The 25,207-nt window shown below is 35.9% G+C and overlaps 1 protein-coding gene across 2 annotated transcripts in view; it reads right to left on the bottom strand.

The window, feature by feature from the left end:
- LOC138698379 (glutamate receptor ionotropic, kainate 2-like) overlaps window positions 1–25,207 on the bottom strand; it is a 1,224,444-nt gene that overhangs the window by 32,783 nt on the left and 1,166,454 nt on the right. Inside the window, exons 11-12 of one of the 2 annotated variants that reach the window (XM_069824251.1) lie at window positions 14,455–14,559; window positions 11,719–11,976 (exon numbers count right to left, since the gene is read on the bottom strand). In XM_069824251.1, the coding sequence (XP_069680352.1) occupies window positions 11,719–11,976; window positions 14,455–14,559 (363 nt within the window). Of the gene's footprint in view, window positions 1–8,464; window positions 8,723–11,718; window positions 11,977–14,454; window positions 14,560–25,207 lie in introns of both variants that reach the window. The other variant, XM_069824250.1, reaches the window with a different exon arrangement.

The following is a 25,207-nucleotide window of genomic DNA, read 5'->3' as shown; positions in this document are numbered from 1 at the left end:
CACACATAATATTTTATTACTGAGTGAAAGAAGCCGGAGTGAAATGGAGTATATTGAAATGAAACCAGATTTAGTAGCATTGAAGGAGACCATAACGGAGATGAGGAAGATGATGGAAGTAATCCAACACGAAAATGAAGGTTTGAAAAGCAAATGGGAGCACTTAGAAGAGGAAAAGAGGAGAAAGAACTTGATATTTTTTGGAGTAGAAGAAATGGAAAAGGAACATAGTGGTGAAACATACGAAAAGATAATAGGAGTGTGCTGGGAGTGTTTTGGAATGGATTTGAGCGACGGACAAATTGTGGATGTATTTAGAATAGGGAGAAGAAATCGAAATCGCAATCCAGATCAGTTAGGCCTATACTAGTGAAATTCAAGAGCATGACAACGAAGGATATGATCGTGAGAAGCAGAAGGTTGCTAGGGAACACTTCCATCAGAATGGACAATGATTGGAGTTCTGAAGTAAGGAGCAGAAGACGAGTTTTGGTCCCTTTCCTGAAAGAAGCTAGGAAAAGTGGTCAATTTGCAAGACTGTGTGGTGATAAATTAAAGATTAACAATTTGATCTTTAGTATTGAAGAATGTCTCGAAAGCATCAAGGAGCCAGTAGTAGGTTCGGAAGAAATGGAGAGGAATAGAAGAGTCCTGAAGGAGAAAATTAGGGGATTAGTGTCGAGGAGAATGGGAAAGGATATCAGCTCGGACAACAGTCATGAAAATAGCAAGGGAAGCACGACACGGAGGTCATCAGACAGACATGGAATGTGGAAAGAAGCAACTTCAAGCGATCGAGTAAAGCCTATGACGTCATCTGAGGAGGAAATATCAACACGTAGCAGAAATCTCCTGCAATCAGCATTTTGAGGCGATTCCAAGGCGAGTACGTGAGTTGCAGAGTCAGGGGAAAACAATGACAAGGCAAGTGAAGAAAAATAGAACGGATTCAGGTAGCAGTGATGAAGGAATAAAGGCGAATAGTAAAAAGAAACATTATGATTTAAGAAGTTGGTGTAGTGGGAAAATAGTGGGGGAAAATACAAGAAAATAGTAGGGGGGGGGGTCAAGATATCAATAGGAAGTGAAGTGAAGTGAAGTGAAGTGAGGGGAGGATATGTGTGGGGGTCAGCAATGGAGAAGTGGGGAAATATAGATGGATAGGCCAGTGAAGGAGAGGTGACAAGATACATTTAAAGAGAACATAAGTAGAAGAGACGGAAGTAAGTTATGACTTGCATAAATTTGCTATGTAAAAGGTGGATGGCACTGTATACAAATATGTGAAGTGCCATCTCACTGAAAGAAAGTGCTTAATGACAAATATATATCATATCATATCATATCATATCATATCATATCATATCATATCATATCATATCATATCATATCATATCATATCATATCATATCATATCATATCATATCATATCACATTAAAATTAATATGAGATATAGGAGAAAATATTATGTTATCGCACTTTGTTCAGTGAACTGTACTTTATTATCTCCATAAGTACAGAAGTTCGGTATATAACATTTACACTCTGTATTATGTGACTTCAAACTGTTTTGTGGAAAAATAAGGATCTTCAGTTAACAGTAAAACAGTACTTATTGTCTACTAGGTACCCATTACATTATCTAGTAGACAATCATACAGTATGTCATCCTTATTTCTGTACACAGACATGTCACTTTCACATCTAAAAACATTAAACATAAAGTGTGTAGTCTAAAGTAAAGATGTTTCTGAAATATATTATGTCACTGATTAACAATAACTTCTTTACTGTGTTAATATTATAAAAATACCTGGCTGACTAGTTTCGAGATGGTGTCCCTCAATGTCCGAAGCCTATGTACTGAATTGCTTGTAAACACTTAAATGATAAGAAAGCCATAGTTAAAATGTTATCATTTGAAATCGGATTTATAGGCACTAAAAGCTAAAAATGCCACCGAGTATATTAAAGTGCATATGGTTTCCACTGGGAGGGTTTTCTACAACTTTTCCAGTTGTATTTCAGAAAATATCAATTGTATTTCAGAAATTATCAAATGTATTTCAGATTAGTCAATTTAATTTCAGAAATTATCAATTGAGCCGTTCAGGGCAGAAGTGGTGTAAGTCAAAAATGGGTAATGAGGGTTAAAGTAAACATTCTGTAAAATACAGCGCAAAGTAGCAAGAATATTCAACTTATTTAAACTATTAGTGGTCAGTGGATAGCACGAAGGACATATTAATTACTACTTTGCGCTGTATTTTACAGAATTTTTAATTTAAACCTCATTACCCAATTTTGACTTACACCACTTCTGTTCTGAACGGCTCAATTGTATTTCAGATTTGTCAATTCAATTTCAGATAGTATCAATTGTATTTCAGATGGTATCAAATGTATTTCAGATTTGTCAATTGCATTCAGAAGTATCAAATGTACTTCAGAAAATAACCAATGCATTTAAGATTACATAGTCACCTTTATTTCACAAAATAACAAATGTAGGCCTACTTGAGATTTTAACATATATTTAAAAAAATGGAAAATGGATTTAAAAAATCCTCAACTTTATTGAATTTTAGCGTCCGACAGGCATATTCACCATAGCTAAAGCTGCAGCTTGATGAATTGTACTGTGTTGTACTGCACGAGCACAATCACCAGCAACAATATTATGTGTGTTGCTTCATCAATTTTACTCTCTACAGTAGGTAAATTAGCCCACAACACCAGGAGCTATGACGTCAGGAATTCCAAGATGGGTTTTTACATACGTCTTCACTTTACACTAAATGATCTCGATTGGATTTAACATTGGAGAATAAGGTGCCAACCGTAACTTGTGAAATACACATGATAGTTTCTGAAATACAATTGAAAAATCTGAAATACAATTGATGTTTTCTGAAATACAATTGATACTAACTAAAATTGAATTGACTAATCTGAAATACAATTGATATTTTCTGAAATACAACTAGAAAAGGTGTAGACCTGTTTTACAAGTCTCCGAAATCTAACAGTAGGTTATTGAGTCACATGGATTACAGCATGAATCTTGTAAACCACGTGCTGACATTTAACTTACGATTGAGAACGTTAATGGTATCAAAAGAAAATACAGACAATATATTGTTAACAGACTTGACCGACATATACACATCAGCACAGTTTACAAGATGCATACTGCAGTCCATCTGACTCATTAATCTATTTTTATTTTTCGGAGACTTGTGAATCAGGCCTCGCAACCCTCTCAACAGATACCATATCCCCTAGAATATCGGTGATATTTTTAGCTTTTATTGGCTATAAATTCGACCTCTCGTTATCATAAATATTTTCTTCATAGTAAATTAAAAAAAAAAAAATATATCCCCATTACACAGGACCACAAACTGAACTAAAGAAAGGAGGGGGGGTGGAAGGGATTATGTATGTTCCTACCCACTTAATCTCGACATAACAGTGTCCTGTATTCATGAACAATAATAACTGGAAATACACAGCAAGTCAGTCAGTAAATTACAAACTGAAGTAGCAACGTACATTTTTCAATGTAGTGCCTGAAGCTATCACCGCCAAATGAAAGTATTATCCAAGTGTCAAGGTGACCAATGTGAGCACAAGTAGAAAAAAAGCAAAGAAGCAGCAGTTGCAAGATGGCGTACCTCTGCACTAGTGTACGATTATTGAACAGCACTTCGTTGTGTGATTTTTCTGGCCAAAAGATATGACAGCAAATATTCATTGAGAAATTCTGCCCATGTATGGTGATGAAACTGTCTACAAGGGTGCAGAAGTCGTCTGAAGATTAGGCAAGTATCGAACACTGAGACGGTCAGTCAGTGAAGACTGTCACAGAGGCAATTGTGCTACAGGTTGGTGACTTGATTGGAGCAGACGGATGAAAAGAATGATTTATTAGAGGAGAAAAATTTGCTCCGGTGCCAGGGATTGAATCTAGGTCCTTGGTTCTACGTATCAAGTGCTCTAATCACTGAGCTACACCGAAGTTCAATCCACAGCACCGGATCGAATCCCTCTCCTCTAGTGTTTTTTCCTTTATGGCCTGACTCCAAGTTCGACATATATGTTGACATATATTAAGTCAACTGCCATTATACAAGGAGCGCACTCAATTGAGTGACTTGGTGGTCGGGATTCCAGAGTAATATGCACTGTTGGGCGTAGAATCAACGTAAAGATTAATTTTTGGTCCTACAGAATATATCTGTTATGGTAACAATGATTATATATATATATATATATATATATATATATATATGTCGAACTTGGAGTCAGGCCACAAAGGGGAAAACACTAGAGGAGAAGGATTCGATCCGGTGCTGTGCTTCGGCGTAGCTCAGTGGTTAGAGCACTAACAAAGGACCCGGGTTTGATCCCCAGTGCCGAAGTGAATTTTTCTCCTCTAATAATCATTGTTACCATAACAGATATATTCTGTAGGACCAAAAAATAAATCTTTACGCAGGATGAAAAGGATGATATGCTAGTCCAGATAGTCACAGGTGATGAGTCTTGGGTGCATCATTACCAGCCTGAGAAAAAGCATGCATCAATGCTCGGATCAAGTTGCCAATGGTACACTCGTGCAGAGGTGCCACCATCTTGTAAGTGCTGGTTCTTTATTTCATTTGCGCGCACATCGATAATATTGCCACTTAGTATTGATAGTTTTGGGCACCTCATAAAAACTTAGGTTGCTACTTCAATTTGTAACTTATTTACAGACTACCCTTTATAAAATCAGAAACAATGGGGTATAGACCTACTATTTAGTGTTTCTTTAGTAGAAGTTTCTCACAAAACAGTTAGGATACTATAAAAATTACACAATTTTCAAATGCAATTAAAAGGTTTTAACTCCTGTGCTAAATTTTCAATAACTTATACTTTCAATGATATTTTAACTTTCCTTGACTGCCAGCTTAATAAGTAATTTAAGACAACTGTATACTTCTTTCTATAACGATCTAAGGACTGGGGTTCGAATTTAAGTTCTGTGTACACAGAAATTTCGATGGTATTTTGTTACTGAGAGCAGTAATATGCAGGTCCACATATCCATTTGTAGTGAAATAGTTGCCCACAATCAATTATTTACTATAGATAAGCAATTTATTAAAATTCTATATTATTTTGTGGACTTTTCCATACTTGAGATTAAAAGTTGATAGTTTTGAAGAAAAAGTAGATATTATGTTGTCCATTCTATAGATGTACAGAGATTAAAAATGTTTAAGATATTCTAATTCCAACTTCCCACACATGTCCACATTGGCAGCACATACAGAGTGGCAAGAACATTCTACTCAGGAAAGGTGTAACACATGGAGATGCAGGGTCCACTCTGTATGCAGCATTGCATTGCTCGGCTACCTGAGATAAGTTTCTTGTATCTGTGACCTTGAAAAATACGAATACAACTTACCTACTGAATTTCATTTTATATAGGTACATTTGTTCGAACAAATCCAATCTGAAAAACTTTTATTTTCTAATACCTCGCACATATTTACATTCTTAAAAAGAGTTTCTGTTAATGACAGTAAGAAATATCAATATTGTGAACTTTTTCCCATAGTAGAACTTACTCGTGGAGTACACATTGTACACTGTGTAGGGCAATTCTTTGTAACTTCATTTGGATTTCTCATTTACAGACTTACAGTAGATTAGCCCATACATGAAGGCAGTTCAGCAATTAATATCAATATAGTATTTTATTTTTCATAGAGGTAATAATGATGAATACCGATAACTGTTAAGTTAATTTCATTATACATCTTGATTACACAACTTTTAACACTGTATCATTTCGGAATATGTATGGTATCGGTAAGACTTTCCTATGTTAAATTTCAACATACCTCGTTTACATGTTTCGACCTATTTATGCGTCATCTTCAGAACTGGTCGTTGTTGGTCTTGGCGCCACTTGTTCTGTTTCTTGTGAGGGTGTGTTCCTGTGGTATATTGTAGAGTCAAAGAGTGTGTATATTTTGAAGTTGAGTTGTGTGTTGAGAATTTCGTTGGGGTGTGTTTTTGTGTGTCTGTATATTTCATATTGCTCTAGTGTGTTTAGTTTCTGGCTTTTTGGTTGGATGTGTAGTATTTCCATGTCTGTGTTGATGTCTCTGTGGATGTGGTTAGCATTTGTGATGTGTTCTGCATATGTGGAGGTGTTTTGTAATTTTGTTATGGCTGTGATATGTTCTTTGTAACGTGTTTGAAACGATCTGCCTGTCTGTCCTATGTAGAAGTTGTTGCAGGTGTTACATTTGAGTTTGTATACGCCTGTGTGGTTGTATTTCTTTGTTTGTGTTGTTTGTGTGTTGAGATGTTTTTGTAGAGTGTTATTTGTTCTGTATGCGATGTTGTAATTTAATTTCTTGAATGAGAGTGCAATTTTGTGTGTGTTTTTGTTTTCGTATGTTAGTGTGATGTATTTTTTGTGTTCTTTGTGTTGTATTCTCATGTTTTTTGTAATTATGTTTTGTCTTACATATTATGTTGTCTATTATGTTAGGGTTGTATCCGTTTTCTTATGCTATGCATTTGATTGTGTTTAGCTCCTCGTTGTAATCTTGTTGGTTCATTGGTATGTTGAGTAGTCTGTGTATCATTGTTTGGAATGCAGCTTGTTTCATGGGTGAATTTCATTACATAAAATTGCCTATAATAGTGCGTCATGAGTAGAGCCCGATTTTTATGTAATTACATATTGTATTCCTTTACTTGTAGATTAACTTATCATAACGAAAACGCGGCATTGTACCACGAACTCAAATAAATATAAAAGAAAGAAGAGAAAGCCTAAAATAAAAAAAATATAGAATTAACTACTGAAAATGACAAATGTCGGCGATTTGTGGTTCTGATATGGTTATAGTTGAGTTTCATTTTATATATTTTTACATATTCTTAGTAATATTACATATTTTACATATTACGTAAAGAATGCAAGATTTTTGTACATATCTAGGCAGTTATTGACTTTTTAATTTTTTGTATTAAATTCGTTTTATTTTTCAGAGTAAAGTATTGAATTTTCTCTCATACATACTTGGAAATACACTAAATCTTAACGTCCCTGTCCCATAACACCACCTGGAGGGCTGCCTTTGTTCTCACTATAGTACACGATGCTGGTACTGAGGGAGGGCCCGGAACTGACGTCATTATGTTCTGTTCACAAGTACAGGAAATACTTCAAATTCTAAAGCTTGCTTAAGAGAAGAGTTCTTTTAAAAATAAAAATAAACATAAAACTGGAGATTCCAAACCTTTATCTGTAAAAAAACAGTACAGTAGTAGTTCGGAGTGCCTCAACTCTATACATTTGCACTAATGCTTTCTCAGATGGTCAGGTGCGCCGGTCATTTAACTTGGTTACAAATTGAAAGTAAGCTATAGGCGAGGGGTTTGGATCGGGTGATAGGCAAGTCAAAATACCATAATGTGTGTGACACAAAAATATTTTTCTAGGAAATCTTAAGTCACAAGAAAAAGCATAGATTGTGACAGACAAAAGTTGTATTTACAAGCTATACTATGGGGTGGAAATGGCAAATCGACTTTCCAGGCTGCATCCTCCCACTTCAACTGACCAATTAAATTGTGACGACATTTTTGTGAATTTAATGCATTAATAAATAGTGGTTTTAAATTACATATTTTATTAATATTACGTATTTAATTACATATTTCGCCGATATTTACTACATTTTTATGTGGGGTACATATTTTGCACTTTGATATTACATAAAAATCTGGGGTCTAGTCATGTCTAGTCTAGTTGGTTATTCTTTTCCTCGTCGTTCTTTGCCATTCTAAAAGTCTCCTTTCGACATATTGCAGACAAGTTAATGAGATTGCTGGATTGCTGATTTCATCGTCGTCGTCATCATAAATAATCATCATCATCATCATCATCATCATCGTCGTTTTCTTCGTCAACTCAAATAGCACTTTATCAGTTATTTTTGCCCTATAAAAGTACTGGTAGTTTATTGTAACTCATTTAGGTAATTGTGCAGATCTACTCCACCATCGATTTTCAAATTTTCTTTTCTGAAAACCCCTAATTTTACCTCTTTTTCAAAAGAACTTAGAAAAAAAGTAGCCTAACCTAAATTTCGACTAGGTGTCAATGGACCGAACTATTAAGGTAAGAGAGGTTGATATGTTTGTCAGATCGATGCCTAAGTCCAAGTTTAGGTTAAGTTAGGTTAGGTTTAGTTATGTGAGGTTAGGTCATCTCGCTACATTTTTCTAAGTTCTTTTGAAAAAGGGGTAAAAACTGGGGTATCTGATAAAAGGTTTAAAAGATCGATGGTGGAGTGGATCTCCACAATTATTCTCGTTTGATCTGGTCACAGTCTGGAAACTTATCTCCATAGCTTCGCAGTGCTGAAGGGTTACCTGCACTACCTTAGGATTGAGATCGGATCCCTGCTGCATGAGTGTGCCGATGGTGAACCAGAAGCTGTTGGCCAGCGAGAACTGGTTCTCCACCAGGTGGTTTTCCACGTCACAGGGATGCGGATTGTGCCATTCGTAGGGAGAAAAGCGCGCCACCACAAACATGGTGATGGACACTAACACGTATGCAGCCAGCACGTACAGCCAGATGTCCACAGCCAGAGGATTCATGAAGCTAAACAGTCTTGTCGGCTGACTTGTTGGAACCTGTCAAAATGAGTGGCTTGCAATGTTAGCAACTGAATACTGACTTGCCAGGGTTCTGCTGCTGAGGATCTGGAGCCGGAACTGTAGATCTGTTGGAAGCAGTATACTGAAATCACTTTCAGACTTAAGGAAATCGTAAGGGGGGCAGAGCTTCTAATACTCTCGCTAAGGAAACCAGTAAGGCAAAGAACCTTCCACAGAAACTCCATTCGAAAGTTTTTACACTGATAAAAACTATAGAAACAAGTGACCCACAAAAAATAGCTTCTAATATAAAACATTTCTTTCCTGGAAGTTCCCACCTAGACCTATTCCGCGATTATCCCCCGGACATTCTAGTAAATGACCTTCTAGAATCTGATAGATGGCTGGTCTGTTGCGGAAGATACGGTAGCTGTTATAAAACTGAAATCATCGGTTTGAAATATAGCGTAACGTATTTTGTTGTACCAATATGTAAATGAAAATAAAGGCCTAATTTTCCGACACCAATAAAAAACAAAGTAGGCCTATACCTACTTGTAGTTTAAAGTACGTGAAAGTTTTCTTCAACGAAATTTTGTAGCATTGTTAAGAACATTATGAAATAATAATAATAATAATAATAATAATAATAATAATAATAATAATAATAATAATAATAATAAAATTCTTAGGGTAAACGAACATGTATGCATAAAAACGTCCTCCTTTTTCTATGTAAGCTTAGGCCTAAATATGAAAAGCTGGAAGATAATTTGTCCCTTCCGCATATTTTTCACATGAAAATGAAGTAGACCAAACCTTCGTAACGTCTTGTATCTATATTACCTGTACACTAGGAATGGAAAAAATTCAAACCATACTATTCTTGAATAAATATCCATTAAAAATTTCCTCATATAGTCTTTGCACACGAGTTATTAGCAAACAACTTCCCGTTTGTATAGCAATATGGAAACAAATTCGTGTGTAAGTACAGTATTGCCTAACCCCTATGGTGACTAAGTGGTAACATCTTCAGCCTATCACGCAGGTGGCCCGGGTTCGAGTCCCGGACAGGTCTGGGATTTTTCATCGAAAAATCTACAGTGACACTTGTGGCGGACAAGATCGCAGTTGAGATTTTCTCGAGGTTCTCCCTTTTCCAAATATTAGGCATATACATCATTCCGTCACTATCTTAATATTTCGTCATCGTTTCTATAGCATTCCTCGAACGCTGGCGGGCGACGCATGAAGGGGGCTAGCCTAGGGACAAGTGGGGTTGGCTGCTCGAAACCTGAGTACGCAGTGAAGCAATGTAGTCAGCTGGTGTGGGTTTAGAAATGCGCCTAATTTCAGGGTTAGCGCGATAGATCTTGAAAGGTCGCAGTGCTGGGTCGTAGTGCCCCCCTCCTGAAATTCAATTCAAGTACTGTCTGATTATTATCATTATCCTAAAGTGGGAGGGTTACCGTGCATTTTTTTAAAGCGCTTCAGTAAAGCGCTTCATGCCTTTGCTGCAGCAAAATGAGGGTCGAAAAAAACGTAATAGGTCAAATGACTGCAAAATGGTGGACAATTAATATTGGCTTCTATTTCTGCCGTAATAAATTTAATCCTAAAAGAACCGAACATGTTAAATAGTTTCGACTTCCATGGTAATGACATGGAATTATTATTACTAGATGATTTTAACAATAAGACAGGTTGCAAAAGACCAAAACACGCATTCCGCCATGATGGATCGTGCAGCAAACTCGTAAAGCGAAGTTTTGATTTGCTGCACGCTTGCTACAGCGCTGCTGCAGCGACGGTGAAGCAAATGTAATAAAAGAACGGTCTTGCTGCAGCGCTTCACGTCTTGCTTTAAAAAAAACGCACGATTAACTCCTAATGCTAAATACGTTATAGTGAACTATACTTTAACCCAGGGTTGCAGAACTGGGGAAGAAAGGGGTGGAAGCATGGGGAAAGAGTTCGTCCCCCATCCACAAGGCCGGAGCCTTCAATGACGTTTCTGTGATGTTTGACACACTGTTCTCTCTTCCCTTCTTCCCCTACCGTACAGTAGGGGCAAAAAAAAAAAAAACCGGACCGACGGAATAATAAAGTCCCCGAAATGAGACCTGCGCATGCCAGGCCCGTAGTCACAAGATAGCGAGTAATCTATTGAAATTATTGTAGTTTCGACTGCTGACGTAGCCCATTTCGAAAACCATTAGAAAATAAGCTGGTAAAATTCATGTTCTGGGAATAATACGTTAATTAAGTAGTAAAATATCGCTGCAATCGAAAAGTATTGGGAATAAATTTGAATAATGAACAAAAAAAAGTTTCCTTCCCAGGCAGGATTCGAACCACGAAAGTCTTAGTTACCAGTCTATCGTGGCTCTGGAGTGAACAAGGCTCTGAAATCAGCTACAAGGGTCGGTCCGGTTTTTTTGCCACTACTGTACTGACGCGAGGGTTGCAGGAAAGGGACGAGTTACTGTTCCGGCTTATGACGGTGTGCTTCAATTGTAGCACATTTTTGCATCCCCGCTCTAACCATTGGTTAGGAGAATTCTCAACCACATCAGGTGACTATTTAAGGTTCGTTGTATGTACTAGTTTCATACAGGCATCCCCACGTGTTCTTATATCAAACCTTTCCGCACTCGCTAACCAGAGATCGGAAAATGCTATGAATGTAATTATACGGAATGGAGATTGGTTGATATGATTTTAATGCCTATCACGGGGTAATGGTAAACTCCAGTAAAGAATCCACGTCACAAATTATTACTATGGATTTTTCAATGAAAATGAAAAATACTGGACCTGACAGAGACTCGACTCCGGACTGCATGCGGCACAAGCTGATGGTCTAGACTACGCAGTCGCTGTAATGTCTGACAAGCAAGACCATATTTCGCTGTCACTGTAATGGAAAGTTTAGTAAACATGAGGTAAAATACAAAGCAATCAAAAACACATTTCGAAAGAAACAAATAAGAACTAAACACAGGAATTCGGGTATGGAAATGAACTACCTTGGGGTTGACACCAGACCCCTGACGTAACAAGGTGCCTGTGATGAACCAGAAACTGTTGGCAAGAGAAAACTGGTTCACGAGATAGTCAGGTCGGGGGCGCCATGGACGAGGGTTCCGCCACTCGTAAGGGGAGAAGCGCGCCAAGGCGAAGAGGGTGAAGCAAGCCAGCGAGAAAGCTGCCACCACCAGCATCCAGATGTCCAGCCCCAGCGGGTCCATGAATGTGAAGAACGTCGACTCTTTGTCAGTTGGCACCTGAATCCCGACAGTTCATTGCACTAGCAGTCACATATACTATATTGTGTTTTGAGCCACTTCGAGACAGAGAGGAAAAAGTCTAGCCTACTATTGAGCACACACAAAAAACAGGTTGCCTGTTATCAGACAGCTGGCGCCAGAGTAGAGATTGTTTTAAAGTGGCGTCAGCCCAGGAGCTCTATATTATACATCAACGTTCGCACTTGAGTGTGGTCTAACAACAAAGCACTATTTTCCAGGCAAAACTAGTCGCCAATACTGGGAAGTTTTTCAGAGCGTATTCCGAATCTCACCGGTGAGTTGTCTATGCCGGTGAGCAATCCGATGGCATCACGGTGTTCCGAATTTCACCGATGACGTCATTGATGCTCCACCGGTGTCGCACCGGTGCCAACAACTTGCAGAGGTGGTGGCAGTCTCCATCAGCCGCCATCAGTGAATTTGATTGTTCTTGTATAGGGCGGGAATTAGCAGACGAATAACATCGTGCACTGTTGTGTCATGGCGGTGTGTTCTGCTTTAGTTCTGCTGTATTGTTTGTAATGAGCACAACGTAAAAACAATATGTTAATGGCTTGTGAGCGAACATGCCAACGGACCCGTTATTACTACGGGTTCAAGAAATAAATTGTTTATGCTATCTTTTCTTTGAACGAGATGGGAGTACGAAAATTTTGCTAGCGTAGCACAGAGAACAACTTGTACAGTCGCCATGACAGCCATCGATCCTTCCACCAATTTTGTTCCTTATTTCGCTGCAACGTGACGTCATTGATGAGATTCGGAATACGCTGTCACTGCTCTCCAGGCAAAATTAGTCGCCAATAATATCCGAAATTTTCAATGCACTGGGATGCTCCAAGAGCGAAGTTAAGTATTATTTATAGAGCTCAATGTGTGATCTTTGTATTCTTCATCTTAATTTTAAGCAGTGCTTTTCTTCTGCATCTTTTTGCTGGTGGAACTCTGTGTAGAATATTTTATAGTGACCGGGTAGATGATTGAATTTTGTCTTCTTTAACCTTCTTTTCGTCAAACTAAGACTTTCAAGAGCTAAGCGGAATTCAAAGAAAAATTATGTTATAAACATGGTTATTCACAAATTTTTCGGTTCCATAATGAAAAATGCAACAAAAAGGTGCCAGAACGCCGTTTGTCGTGTTCCGCTAGAAAAAAGGCACTGGTTTTAAGTGACTTTATGTATTGTTTTCTTTTAGTTTCTCTCACACTATCTGATTGTTTATGAAATCATACTTTAATTTCTTTGTAAATATAAGCTTGAACGGCCAAAATTGAGACGTGTAAAAGGAGTAAATGACAATAATACAATAACCGTTAGCACGATAGCGGCTAGTTTAGAGTAGTTTACTATATAGGTATACATACGTATTGTCACATAGTCTCATGAACAAATCAGATAAATCGCTTTCGCTATTTCGTTCACGTACAAATTCACCAATGGAATGTAAAATAAGAATCCGTTGATTTTCAACCAATCAGATCCATCTATCACTGCAACATTGTCAATTTCATAATGTCACTTGGTCTGTCTTTTTGCTGATGATTCGTAATTGTTTACATAAATTAATAAGGAACTCCATAACCTAAATTATAAATAAATTAAAAAATAACATCTTATTTTGACAGAGTGTCACTTCCATTGTACATTTAATTAAATATGAATCTTTTAAAATTTTAATGTGTTTATAATAAAATGAATATCTCCATTATCCCTCTGTTTCTGTCACTCAGGTGTCGTTGTAGAGTATTAATATGTATAAGATTCCCATAGTCATATTTGTAAATAAATATTTTCGTTCTTTCTTTACGAATGTGAATGAAATATGTAAATAGTATGCGTTATTATCTTTATTTTTATTAATTCCCGGTGCTTTATTTATTATTCTATTCTCGAAATAGTTCCTTTAGCTATTAAATATCAGGTCACATTATATCTGATTAAGAAATTCAGAAATTGCATATTGTTTTGGAAGGAAGATTTTTTTTTTTTTTTTTTTCCGTAAAACGTTAGTAGAACGCTCGAAAGAAATTCATCCTCTCGACTGTGGTATCATTTTCCAACCGGCAACATCCACGAAATTACCACATACATACGTAAAAATATTAAATAAATGATTTTTAGTGTAATGTAGTTGCAATAGATAATTACACAGATAGAGAAAGATAAATACAAAATATAGTCATGCTACACGAAAAGTTTTAATTAACACTAGGAAGACCGGGACTTTTAAACTACCTAGTACGACCAGCACAGTCATTCTGACCCGCACGTTTTATCGTTTTTAAATGTATTTTCAGACTTCTTGTACGTTTAATTGTTGCTCATGCGTTGGATATACAATTATTTTATATTTATTGACCGTTCAATTATCAATATAATGTAATATAACCAAGAAGATAAGATGCTAACTACAAACAGCTAGAAACAACGGCACATTCATGGTTTCTTGTTACCTTGAATAGAATGCTGATCCCGAGGTTCATGAAGGGCTTCGTGAAGTCTATCACGCTCTCCCGGGCATAGTTTATCGTCATGGAGCCCACGGCAAGGTCAGCTTTCTAGAAATATAAAAAGATTTCGGAAATTAAAATGTAACGTTTAACGTGATAGTATTAATGTGATGAAAATATGGTTGTGTGTAGAAAAAGAATAGTGCTTTCGGTAAAACTATTTATGGATTTCGTGGAAGGAAAGCGAATTAGATATTAATGGGATAGACAATAATGTAAGTAGACAATACATCAAAATATAAATAGGACATTAGATGAAACAATAAATAAAGGAATTAAAAGAAAGAAGATAAATAAAAAATAATGAGTAGAAAGCGAAGTAAAGAAAGAAAATTAGAAACAAAGAAGGGAAGAGAGAAAGCCAATAAAGAAATAAAAAAGAAAAGGGTTATCAGATAGGCGACAGAAAAAAGGAGAGGAAGAAAATTTTGAAAGAGAAAACTACAAAAAGACATAACAGAAAACGATGAAAGGAGAGTAAAATAAAATTAAGTCAACTTAAATAGAAAGGAGGAGGAAGAACATGAAAAAAGAAAAGAAAAAGAATAAAAAGATGGAAGAAGAAGAAAGAAAATAAAGTAGCCAAAAATGCGTACGCAAGTGGTAAAGAAAAGAAAAATAGAAAAAAAATTACTTTGTTTAGTCAGCTATCCGAAAACAGGTTTGAACCTCATAAGTGAGGCATCACTCATGAAGCAACTAAGCCAGGAGATAATGGGGTAGCGCAAAAGATACATTTAAAAAACATTAAATTACAGAAAGAAAGAAAAATATAAAAAAGAATAAAAGGAACAGAGAAAGCAGGAAAATATATACAAACAATACAGAGTCATCTGAAGTGATGGCAAAAATTAAAATAGGAACCTCGATTTTCAAGTTACCGTTGCATTTTACGATATGTAATTTAATACATTAACTTTGTATATGGTATGTTTTCAGTTTTATCAAATACTGCACTATATTTGCGCATGTCCTTGGCACGCTTGCTTCGCGTCTACGTATCTTATCTGTAGATCAGTGGCGTATATTGGTTAAAGGTTTTGGGCTACCACTGACCCTATTATTACACAAAATATATTTTAAAATTCCTATAATAAAATTCCTTACATATTTATGTGAATTCCAGACGTCTTGATTGGGACGAAAATACGTTGATGACTTCGTCCTTGAAATTACAGTTGGGCCACTTGCTAAGTTTCTGTAGAAATGACTTTTCAATGGATATCAGTGCCAAGCCGGATAAACGTTCTTGTGTATGAGTTGATCTACAGTAGGATTTTATTCTCTTCAACGCAGAAAATGTTCTTTCTACCGATGCTGACGTAGCTGGTATTGTCACAATTAATGTTGCCAATTTAAGGACTTCAGGAATAACTTGGTTCAGCTGGTTTTCATATATGGCAGATAATATTTCATGGATAGGTTTGTTCGAAAAATCAAAGACTTCTGCTGAATATATTACACTTAATTCATTTTTCAAACGTACTTGATCAAAGTGACTGTTATAGGACTGAAATAATTTGTTTAGTGCCTCATTCGGGAAGTTTTCTCTATAAGCAGAAAATTTTTGAGAATCTAGAAGATGTGTGAACTGAAGCTTTCCACAATCAGAAAATCTGTCAGTAATTTCCATGTGCATACCATCTAGTATGCTGTAGTACAGCTGCCTGTATTTCAATTCATCATCTCCCTTTCTTCGCTTTAATGGTGGTTCCATTGTATTGGCTGAAGAATTTTCATTTTCCATAACTCCATATGGACAGAAACCCACTATGTCTGAACTCGGATATAGTATTTTTTTTTTAATTTTGATACCTCTTGCAAGTAGTATGCTATGTCTAGACTTTTTGTCTGAAGAATATCGTAGAGCACATCTGTATGTGCGAACACTCTAGTATAGACTTCAAGAAGAAATATATTCTGAAACTGTGTGAAAAAATTCAAATATCCTTGAGCCTGCACATTTACAGCATCATCCCAGTTTTCTTCAGAGTCATTACAAATTATATTTTTAAAGAAAGCAGTCCGTTTTTCTCTGTATTCCTTTACTGTATTTACAAGCCGAGATGTAAAATTCAATCTAGTTGGTGCTACTTTTGGGAGTTTCTTGTTCATAAATTCCTTGAGTTTTCTGATCTTTTAGGAGATGATGAGAAAAATGCAGCTAAACCCGACAGTGTTTTGAAAAAAAAATGCGGCATTCTGGAATGGATGAAGTAGTTTGTTGCAAAACTAAATTGAGAACATGGCTGTAACAATGGACAAATAGTGCTAGAGGATACGTTCCTTGAACTTTTGTTTTTAAGCCATTAATATTTCCCGCCATAACTGAAGCACCATCGTATGTCTGTGCAATTAACTTATTGCCGACATTGTATTCTGCTATAACACCTTCCACATGCTGAAACAAAGCAGCAGCAGTTTTGTCCGAACTGACATTTGTGAATCCTATAAACCGTTCTTGAACATTGGCAGTATTGTCGACGTATCTTAAAACAGTGGACAATTGACTCTGATTAGAGCAGTCACTTGTTTCATCAACAACAATGGCCACAAAAGGTTTTATGTTCTTTATCATAACCCCACTTATAGCAAATATTAAGTCATTCTGAATTGCGAGAGAAGTACCACGAAATACTGTTGAACTCTCAAGATGATTGGCCAGTAAATGGTCAAATTCACTTAAGGAACTTAAATATTCAATATAATTTCCTATATTGTCTGATTCCACACTCTCGTTATGACCCCGAAAAAGCCAATTCTTGTTTTCCTAGAAAGCAGACTGCGTTAATAAGATGCAGTAAAATCTCCCGATTTTTTTTTCACAAGAGCATTGTGTTGGTTGATGTGTAGAGCTTTTCACTTATCTAGCTGTAAATCAATTCTTGTCTTCCCAAAGTTTGCAAAGTTCATGCTATACAAAATGAGTTTTTGATTTGTCGTATTCTAGGACTGCCGTTCGAAGGGAGTTCATATTAGAAAACCCCTCTTTTGGCCACACATTAGTTTCGCGGCTAAATAACAAACATGGCCAGCAAAATAGTTTAGACAGTTTAGAAGTACCACACAACCAATTCCACTTACCATATGATGTTGAAGTGAAATGGCGTGTGTACTCTCGCTGTTTTTCTTTTACGTCCCTGGACAAATTTAACTCAGGAGTTGGTCTTTCCATTTTCACAATTTCAACTTTCTCGTTGTTATGTACGACGGTTAAAAGGCACTTTTAATAAACCTTCTATTACACAGTCATTTTCAACACAAACTTCTCCAGAAACTTGTTCTGCCATATTTTTCACAATATCACTTACAGTAATTGAGAAATTAAAAACTTAATAATTCACAATTAATATAACTCTTAGACACTCGAACAAATCACAGATTTAAAATAATGCACTGCAAGAACACAATCACATTAATGAGCTAGCGTACTAAGCGTATTGCTGCTTCGCGCCTGCGAAGAAACCGATCACGAGAGCGGCAACTCGCCCGGCCTACATTGCACGATGGAAACAGAAGGGAGAGGGGGGACGGGCAGTTGTGCGACAGGACAGCGTGCGCGTTACGGTCACAGGCTACCTCACGTAGCAAGCGGTTTCTCCAGCGATGCCGCCTTGACAACTTGTTTCTTTTCGAGAGCAGAGAGCGCATATAAATCTAATAATTACTTTAATTTTAATTCCTATGGTAAAACTAATAATACAAAATTATTACATTATGTTATATTATAAACTTTTTCTTTTGTAATTTCCTTGGGCTACCGCCGGTAGCCCCGGTAGTCCGCAAAATACGCCCCTGCTATAGATAACGTCACAGCGGGCTATGTAAGTATTCTTCAATGTAACAAAGCTTCAGTAAAAAGTTGTACCAAAACTTTTAAACCATAAAAACTGGTTACAATCTGAATACATGTTTGAAATGCTCGAGTTTACTTATATTATTTCACTATATACAGTCCATTCACTGCCTTTTTAGCTGGTTAAGACAGAAGGGGAGGGAGTTTACACCCGCATGGCACGGACCAGCCTGTAACCAAGAGAGTTTGCAGTGTTGCCAGATCTCGTGTAGTGTGTTCCCCAAACGGATTGTTTTAAATCCATAGATTGTTACCAACAATTCAACACAATAAGAAACAGATAATACAGGTATATCTTTGCAATAATACACGTAATTCAGAGAAATTCATATTAATGCTACGTATATTTAATTGAAATATGTTTAAATTGGTTAGTATATTATTGTTGGCATAGTTGACACAAGAATCAATATCGTTAAATGCTAATGTAGGATTATTGTTGTTGTAAAATGTATCAAGTCAATTTAAATAATTATTGTGAGCGTCCTTCATCATTAGATATTAATAGTATACAGTATATGACAGTTAATTCAAACATGTTTATGGTAGTAATGTTACATGTATGTATGGGTACAGATATGCCTACAGAACATTGAATTACCAATTCCATTACAAATAATACGTTCGAACGTACATTAATCGGAATCCTTTTCTCCTTCCCGGTAGAAAATATTGCGTCTCACGAATCAGTACCATCAGTCCATATACCAGTATGCGTATCGTACCATGTCTCATCTAAGTACAGATTTTGATACCCTTTCTGTCTATAATGCTCAATTTTAGTTAGGTACTCGTAATGCCATATTTGTATTTTTTGGGATTCCTTGCAGGTGTTCGTCTGTTCTGTGCCTTGAATTAAAAACCCATAGATCGTAGAATTTTATGTAGTGTTATCCTGCCATACGGAAATTCAAATCCCGTGTCGTTTGTTTTCGTTCTCACCAAAGAAAGAATGTTATCAATAGTAGGCGCTGTCTGTTGTTCATAAAGTTGGTACACGGTTGACCGAATCAAATCACGATCGAAATAGTCTATTTTGGACAGTTTTTTACACACCCGGTATTTCTTTGTCGGGGTTTCGTAGCCTCAAAAGTCTAGCGAAATTATTCTTTTCACTGTCGATAATGGTACTCCTGTCGCATTAACTCTCTCTGTTAGTGGTGATTCGTTTCCAGTATTTTTAAAATGTGTGAAAACATTTTGAATAATATGCGCAGCTTGTTTCTGAACAGGCTTTTCCCCTACCTATGAGGATGCATATTGGCATTCGTTACTATTATTTACAACTATTTCACTTGAAGGTCTTTCCACGGACGCCACATGTTGCACCCACTTCGACTGAGTATCACCACAAGACTGCACGTCGCAAGGCCGCCTGCTCTGTTTACTACTGTGCTCTTGTTATGGAACGAACCTCCTAGTACAGAACCCCCTTCCATGTCTTACGCACCTTGTTCGTACCCCTACTTGAAGCTGTAAAGACAGTGAATTGACTGTAGTATAGGCTATACAGAATGGAAGGTGTTCAAAAAGGGTTAATTCTTTATGTGATAAATTCTGGGCATAATGTCAATAAAACTGTCCGCTACCATTTTGTTCCATTGCGCTTAGATTTTTCTAAAATAATTATTTTGCATGAACATTTTTGATCCCATTACCTTTCAAACGCATTACTTCGAAAAAAATACACATTCATTTTTCGTAAACGTCCCTACATTAGAGTTCTCAATTCAATACATATTTTGTATACAGTTTGTGTCACTTTTACAATTTGAGTATTTTAATACTTTAATTATTAATAAATCACTTTAAGTAATAGATATACCGAAATATAGACACGTGCTTCATATTAAGGCCTGAGTGTAAATGTAAGTGCAGTCACCTCGTGCAACAGATTTATTGTTGACGTTGATTAGACCTACATAGCCGCCCTCATTGCCGCGGAGAAAGGCTATCTTCATGCGTTGGCAAGTACTACTGAATTTACTGCGATGTTGAAATTTGATGGTGTTGAACAGCAACCTCGTATGTCAAAATATTCAATTTCACAGGAGAGTGAAAAAAAAAACAATATTTTTTATAACAAAAAAAAATCTGACGTATGAGGTTATTTAAATCTCTTCTTGTAAAGTTTGTATCCATGCCTTGGCATAAGATGTGTTTGCAGAAGATTCGGCAAAACTTTTTTGGTAGGGATTAAGTGAAATCTCATTTTATTATTTTTTATGTGAGGTTGCTGTTCTACACCATCTAATTTTCTCTAAAAATAATGTCGATTTCCCGGTAAATAAAAAAAGATTAAGACAAAAAGGAAATTTCCATTCCTTTTATCTTAAAGATTTACTTTGTGTAGTTGCTGTCACTGAACACCTTCCACCCTGCGTATATAGCGTGAACAATAAGTATGGAATATTGCTAATAACTTCTTAAATTTTAATTTTACAAAAAAAAAGTTTTACACAAAAGTTGTTTGAGGTAAAACCATATAATATAATATCACTGTTCGAAAGAAGTTATTCAGGTATACAAGGTGTGACAGTAAACTTACTTTTTTTTAATGATACACTATATTAAATTTACATATTCCGAATCTCCATTAAATTTTACGTATGAATGTGTAGAAATTTTACCCATGCACCCATTTCACGTTTTTTTAAAACTATTTGAGCCGTTCAGAGCAGAAGTGGTGTAAGTCAAAAATGGGTAATTAGGGTTAAAGTAAACGTTCTGTAAAATAGAGCGCAAAATAGCAATTAATATTGCATTTACTTAAACTATTAGTAGTCAGTGGGGTGGTCTTGACTTTAAGACTGGTGCAATAAACAAGATAAAGAGTGGAGATACATAAAGTTAAGGATAACTTACTTAGGAGAGAGTTTTGTATCATAACAGAAATGTGAGGGGTTGAAAAAGGAAACAGATTAGATCTTGGAAAGTGTTATGTTTATTGAATTTTAAAAGGCTGTGAAAGGAAATAAAGTTATGTGGGCAAAAATATCATCACACCAGAATCCTTGTCCAATAAAGCAATAAATTAATAAAATAAATAAATTAAATTACCACTATTATTTTTTCATTATTGTATCATTTAATATCAAAGAAATATTAGCATTTATAGCCCACTCAAGAAACAAAACCAGACTTAAAAAAAAACTGAGGGTGTCAGAGAAAAATAGATTGCACCATTAAATTCAGAAGGACCTTATTTCATGCAAAAGAATGTTTCGCTGTTGTTCAGTGTAATCAACAGACGTTATTAAACGCTAATTTTAATAAATGTTAGGTTTATTTGAAATTATGGAATATTACAGAGTTAGATTTACAAGGACATAATTGCTACTCTGCGCTGTATTTTATAGAATTTTTACTTTAAACCTCACTACCAAATTTTGACTTACACTACTTCTGCTCTGAACGACTCATTTATTAAACTTGTTTCGTGAACTTCAAACTTGAGATAAATAAGTATGTAAAATCAAACTGAGTAGGCCATAAAAGTAAACAAAATACTATCACTAACCAAACTTTACAAATACTCAAAATGAAACTCATTCACAACCAAACAATGTCCTAGTATATCACGAAAACAGTCCATTGTATTTCTCACAGTTACATGACTGATCTGTTCCATCTCATACTTAAATGGGCAGATGAACGTTATTAAACGCAAGGATGAAATGCAGCCTACACACTAGTATGATTAAAGTCTCGGTTAACATGAATATGCAATTTAATCGTTTGCGAGATATTGCTCATGTTATATTAATATCAACCACTGACTTGCTTGTTTACAGGCATTCTTATTTAGTAATTTTCTCCTTTTGCATTGTTCTGAGAGTCAACAGCAGACACGCTATCAGAGGATAATTTAGAGAGTGATATTGATATCAAATGTCATAACAGCAATAAGGTCGAAGCGGGCCTGAATCTTGCCCTCCAGATCACCTTGCTTAAATTCTTTTCGTTTGTACAAATTGCACAAACCTATTTTGTTTATTTGTATCTATACTAGTCCTTCCCTCGTCAGTGGCGGATTTTAACATATAACTAATTTTCAATATTTCGCAAATGATTAATTTGCGGACCAATGTTGACTGATTTTTTTTTTTTTTTTTGCTTAGTGTGTACGTTTCATATTTATATTTTTTACCATCACTTCTGAGACACTCCGTGTAATCTAGAGGTTCTTTATATGTAGGTTATATTTTTACGCATGCATAGAAGAATCTATGTTCTGACGCTGGTAATGGAAAAGACGCACATATAAGTAAACTCAGATATGGAGGTGATCATCATGGAGCAACAACTAGAAGAAACGTTGTGTGTTAAAAAGCATCTATGATAAAGAGGGCAAGGTGCTAAATTAAACGCACAATACTACTATATTGTTGAAGTTCTTAACGGAAATATGTTATGTAGTATTCCGAGATATTGTAACTCACCTGATATTAAATTGTAAATGTTCTTTCTTTAATCATTGAACAGGCTTCATAAATATTAGGTTTACTTATCAGTTATGTAGGGCTATTATTAGTAACTATTTAACTTCACACATACACACATAAACATAGATACAAATCACTCAAGAGGAAATTATACAATCAATAGAAAGTTTTAACAGAAAAAAGGCACCAGAAACAGATGGAATCACATTATGTGGAATTCTCCTACGCGTCTACAAAAAAACTACCAAAATTCGTAACTGCAATCTATAACGAATGTTTAAAAAAGGTTTTTTTTTTTTTCGAAAAGATAATAAAATAATGCCAATCATAAAAGCCGGCATATAGGACGTCTAAGATCCATTTAAATTCCGTTCAATAAGTTTATTAAATTTAAGAGGGGAAAGTACCTACTTTAGAAACACCTTATAAATAGAATGATGCATCACACATATGAACGACCATCTAAACCACAATCAGTACTGCTTCACACCCGAAAAGAGTACAATAGACGCAACAATGAAAGTCAAGAAATTCATAGAACGTCAACGAGTAAAGAATGAAACGTGCCATGTATTATTTCACGATAGACAAGGTAATTACAATTTCACCAGCTTGATCCAGCAATGAATTAAACATCCAATATAACTTAATGAAAATAATATATTTGACAACAGGACAACATGATAGATTATTCCAAACCAATTATAATTCACGTTCAGTTTTAACAACAATTACAGTAAATAACAAGATCATTTTATCTCGTCTCTTTAACAGATATAATTACAGATAACCTCAAATTGATTCAATAACATCATAAGCTTAGAAGGTTAAGGGATAGAATTACTCATAATTGTTGGTAAATAAGGTTTCCGATGGCTAAGACGGTAGATATAATACATTTTCTAAATTTTGATAAGTCAGTCGAAAGAATTAAACCAATATTACCGTTTGCTAATATTACTAGCTTTCAGCATGACTGAAAATACCAGTTACCTCAGTAAATAAGAATGAAAGACATCTGATTGGGTGATTGGAAGTATTGGCCCACACCGCGCATTGAGTTAAAGTTATATAAAAAAAGGAAGACAGCGCGCGCGCGCACACACACACACACACACACACACACACACACACACACACTCTCTCTCTCTCTCTCTCTCTCCAAATCTACACCGGGCAGGGCAAGAGACAGGAACAGGTGGGATCGGGAATAACCATATTTAAAGAGAATGTCCTAACACATCAACTCAAATACAAGCTTAATGGCAAATGCATAAATAATCAAGTCGAACAGCTATAGATACCACTTTTCATAGGACTTAAATAATGGGGATCGAGTCTTTTTAGCTGTCCAGAAAAACACTAGCCATTTGCTCTTAAGCAACGTTGCCTAGTTGTAATGTTAAGACCCAGTCGCCACTATTTATGGTAAGTTAAATGTATCATGCGCCCAGACAAAATATTGTAGCCACGAAGAAGATGAGACGTATGAACTAAGTCACGTGGAAAGCATTGTATTAACACTAAAAGCATTGCAGTGCACAAAATGAACAGAAAGCGAACAAAAATCAGATTCATTATTGACCGACAGTCGAATTACACTAGACTCACTCAAGAACCGCAGAAATCATACGTACCTAATCGAAGAAATACGGAGGAAGGTGTCATGTATGGAAAAAGATAACTGGAAAATAGACTTCAGTAGAGTCAAGACACACGTTGGGAATCAGAGAAACGATGTAGGTCTAGCTGATCAACTGGCAAAGTAGACGGCGACAAGCAAAGACCTAATTGAGTGTTATAGCAAGATTCCTAAGAAGTGTAATATTAAGTGTACGCAAGTGGCAAAATGAATGGGATCAAACATCGAAAAGTGCAATTATTAAATCATTTTTTCCAAAATGATCAAACAGACTAAAACTAAAACTAAATATAACTCTTAAACTTACAATAATAGTTACCGGACATCGAAATATCAAAGCATATCTACAACATTTTAAAATTACGGAAAAGTCGACATGTCATGTTCTTGCAAAACTGTAGAACAAACAGTCGATCATTTGCTATTACAATGTAGATTATTAGGCCAAGTAGGAGATAGAGTGAAATATGCAGTGTTAAGAAATGAGAAATGGTCACCGAAAAAAAGAGGATCCAATTAAGGACTGCATTACAGAGTTTAATAACTTTATAAATTCTGTACCATTGATAAACTGTAATGTTTCATATTAGTTGTAAAATAGTTTTAGAATATTATCTATCACAATCTTGTACAATAATTATACTTCGTTCCATAATGTCTGACAGGCGAAGTAAACATTGCCGGAAGAGGAGGAGAGAAGTATAATTGCTGTTCAACCAATGGCAGAGGTCTCACTCCACGCTTGTCTTGAAG

Source organism: Periplaneta americana, chromosome 4 (genome assembly GCF_040183065.1).
Source record: "Periplaneta americana isolate PAMFEO1 chromosome 4, P.americana_PAMFEO1_priV1, whole genome shotgun sequence".
Classification (NCBI taxonomy): domain Eukaryota; kingdom Metazoa; phylum Arthropoda; class Insecta; order Blattodea; family Blattidae; genus Periplaneta; species Periplaneta americana.
The sequence above is the reverse complement of the archived record's forward strand: the minus strand, read 5'-3'. Positions and strand labels throughout refer to the sequence as shown.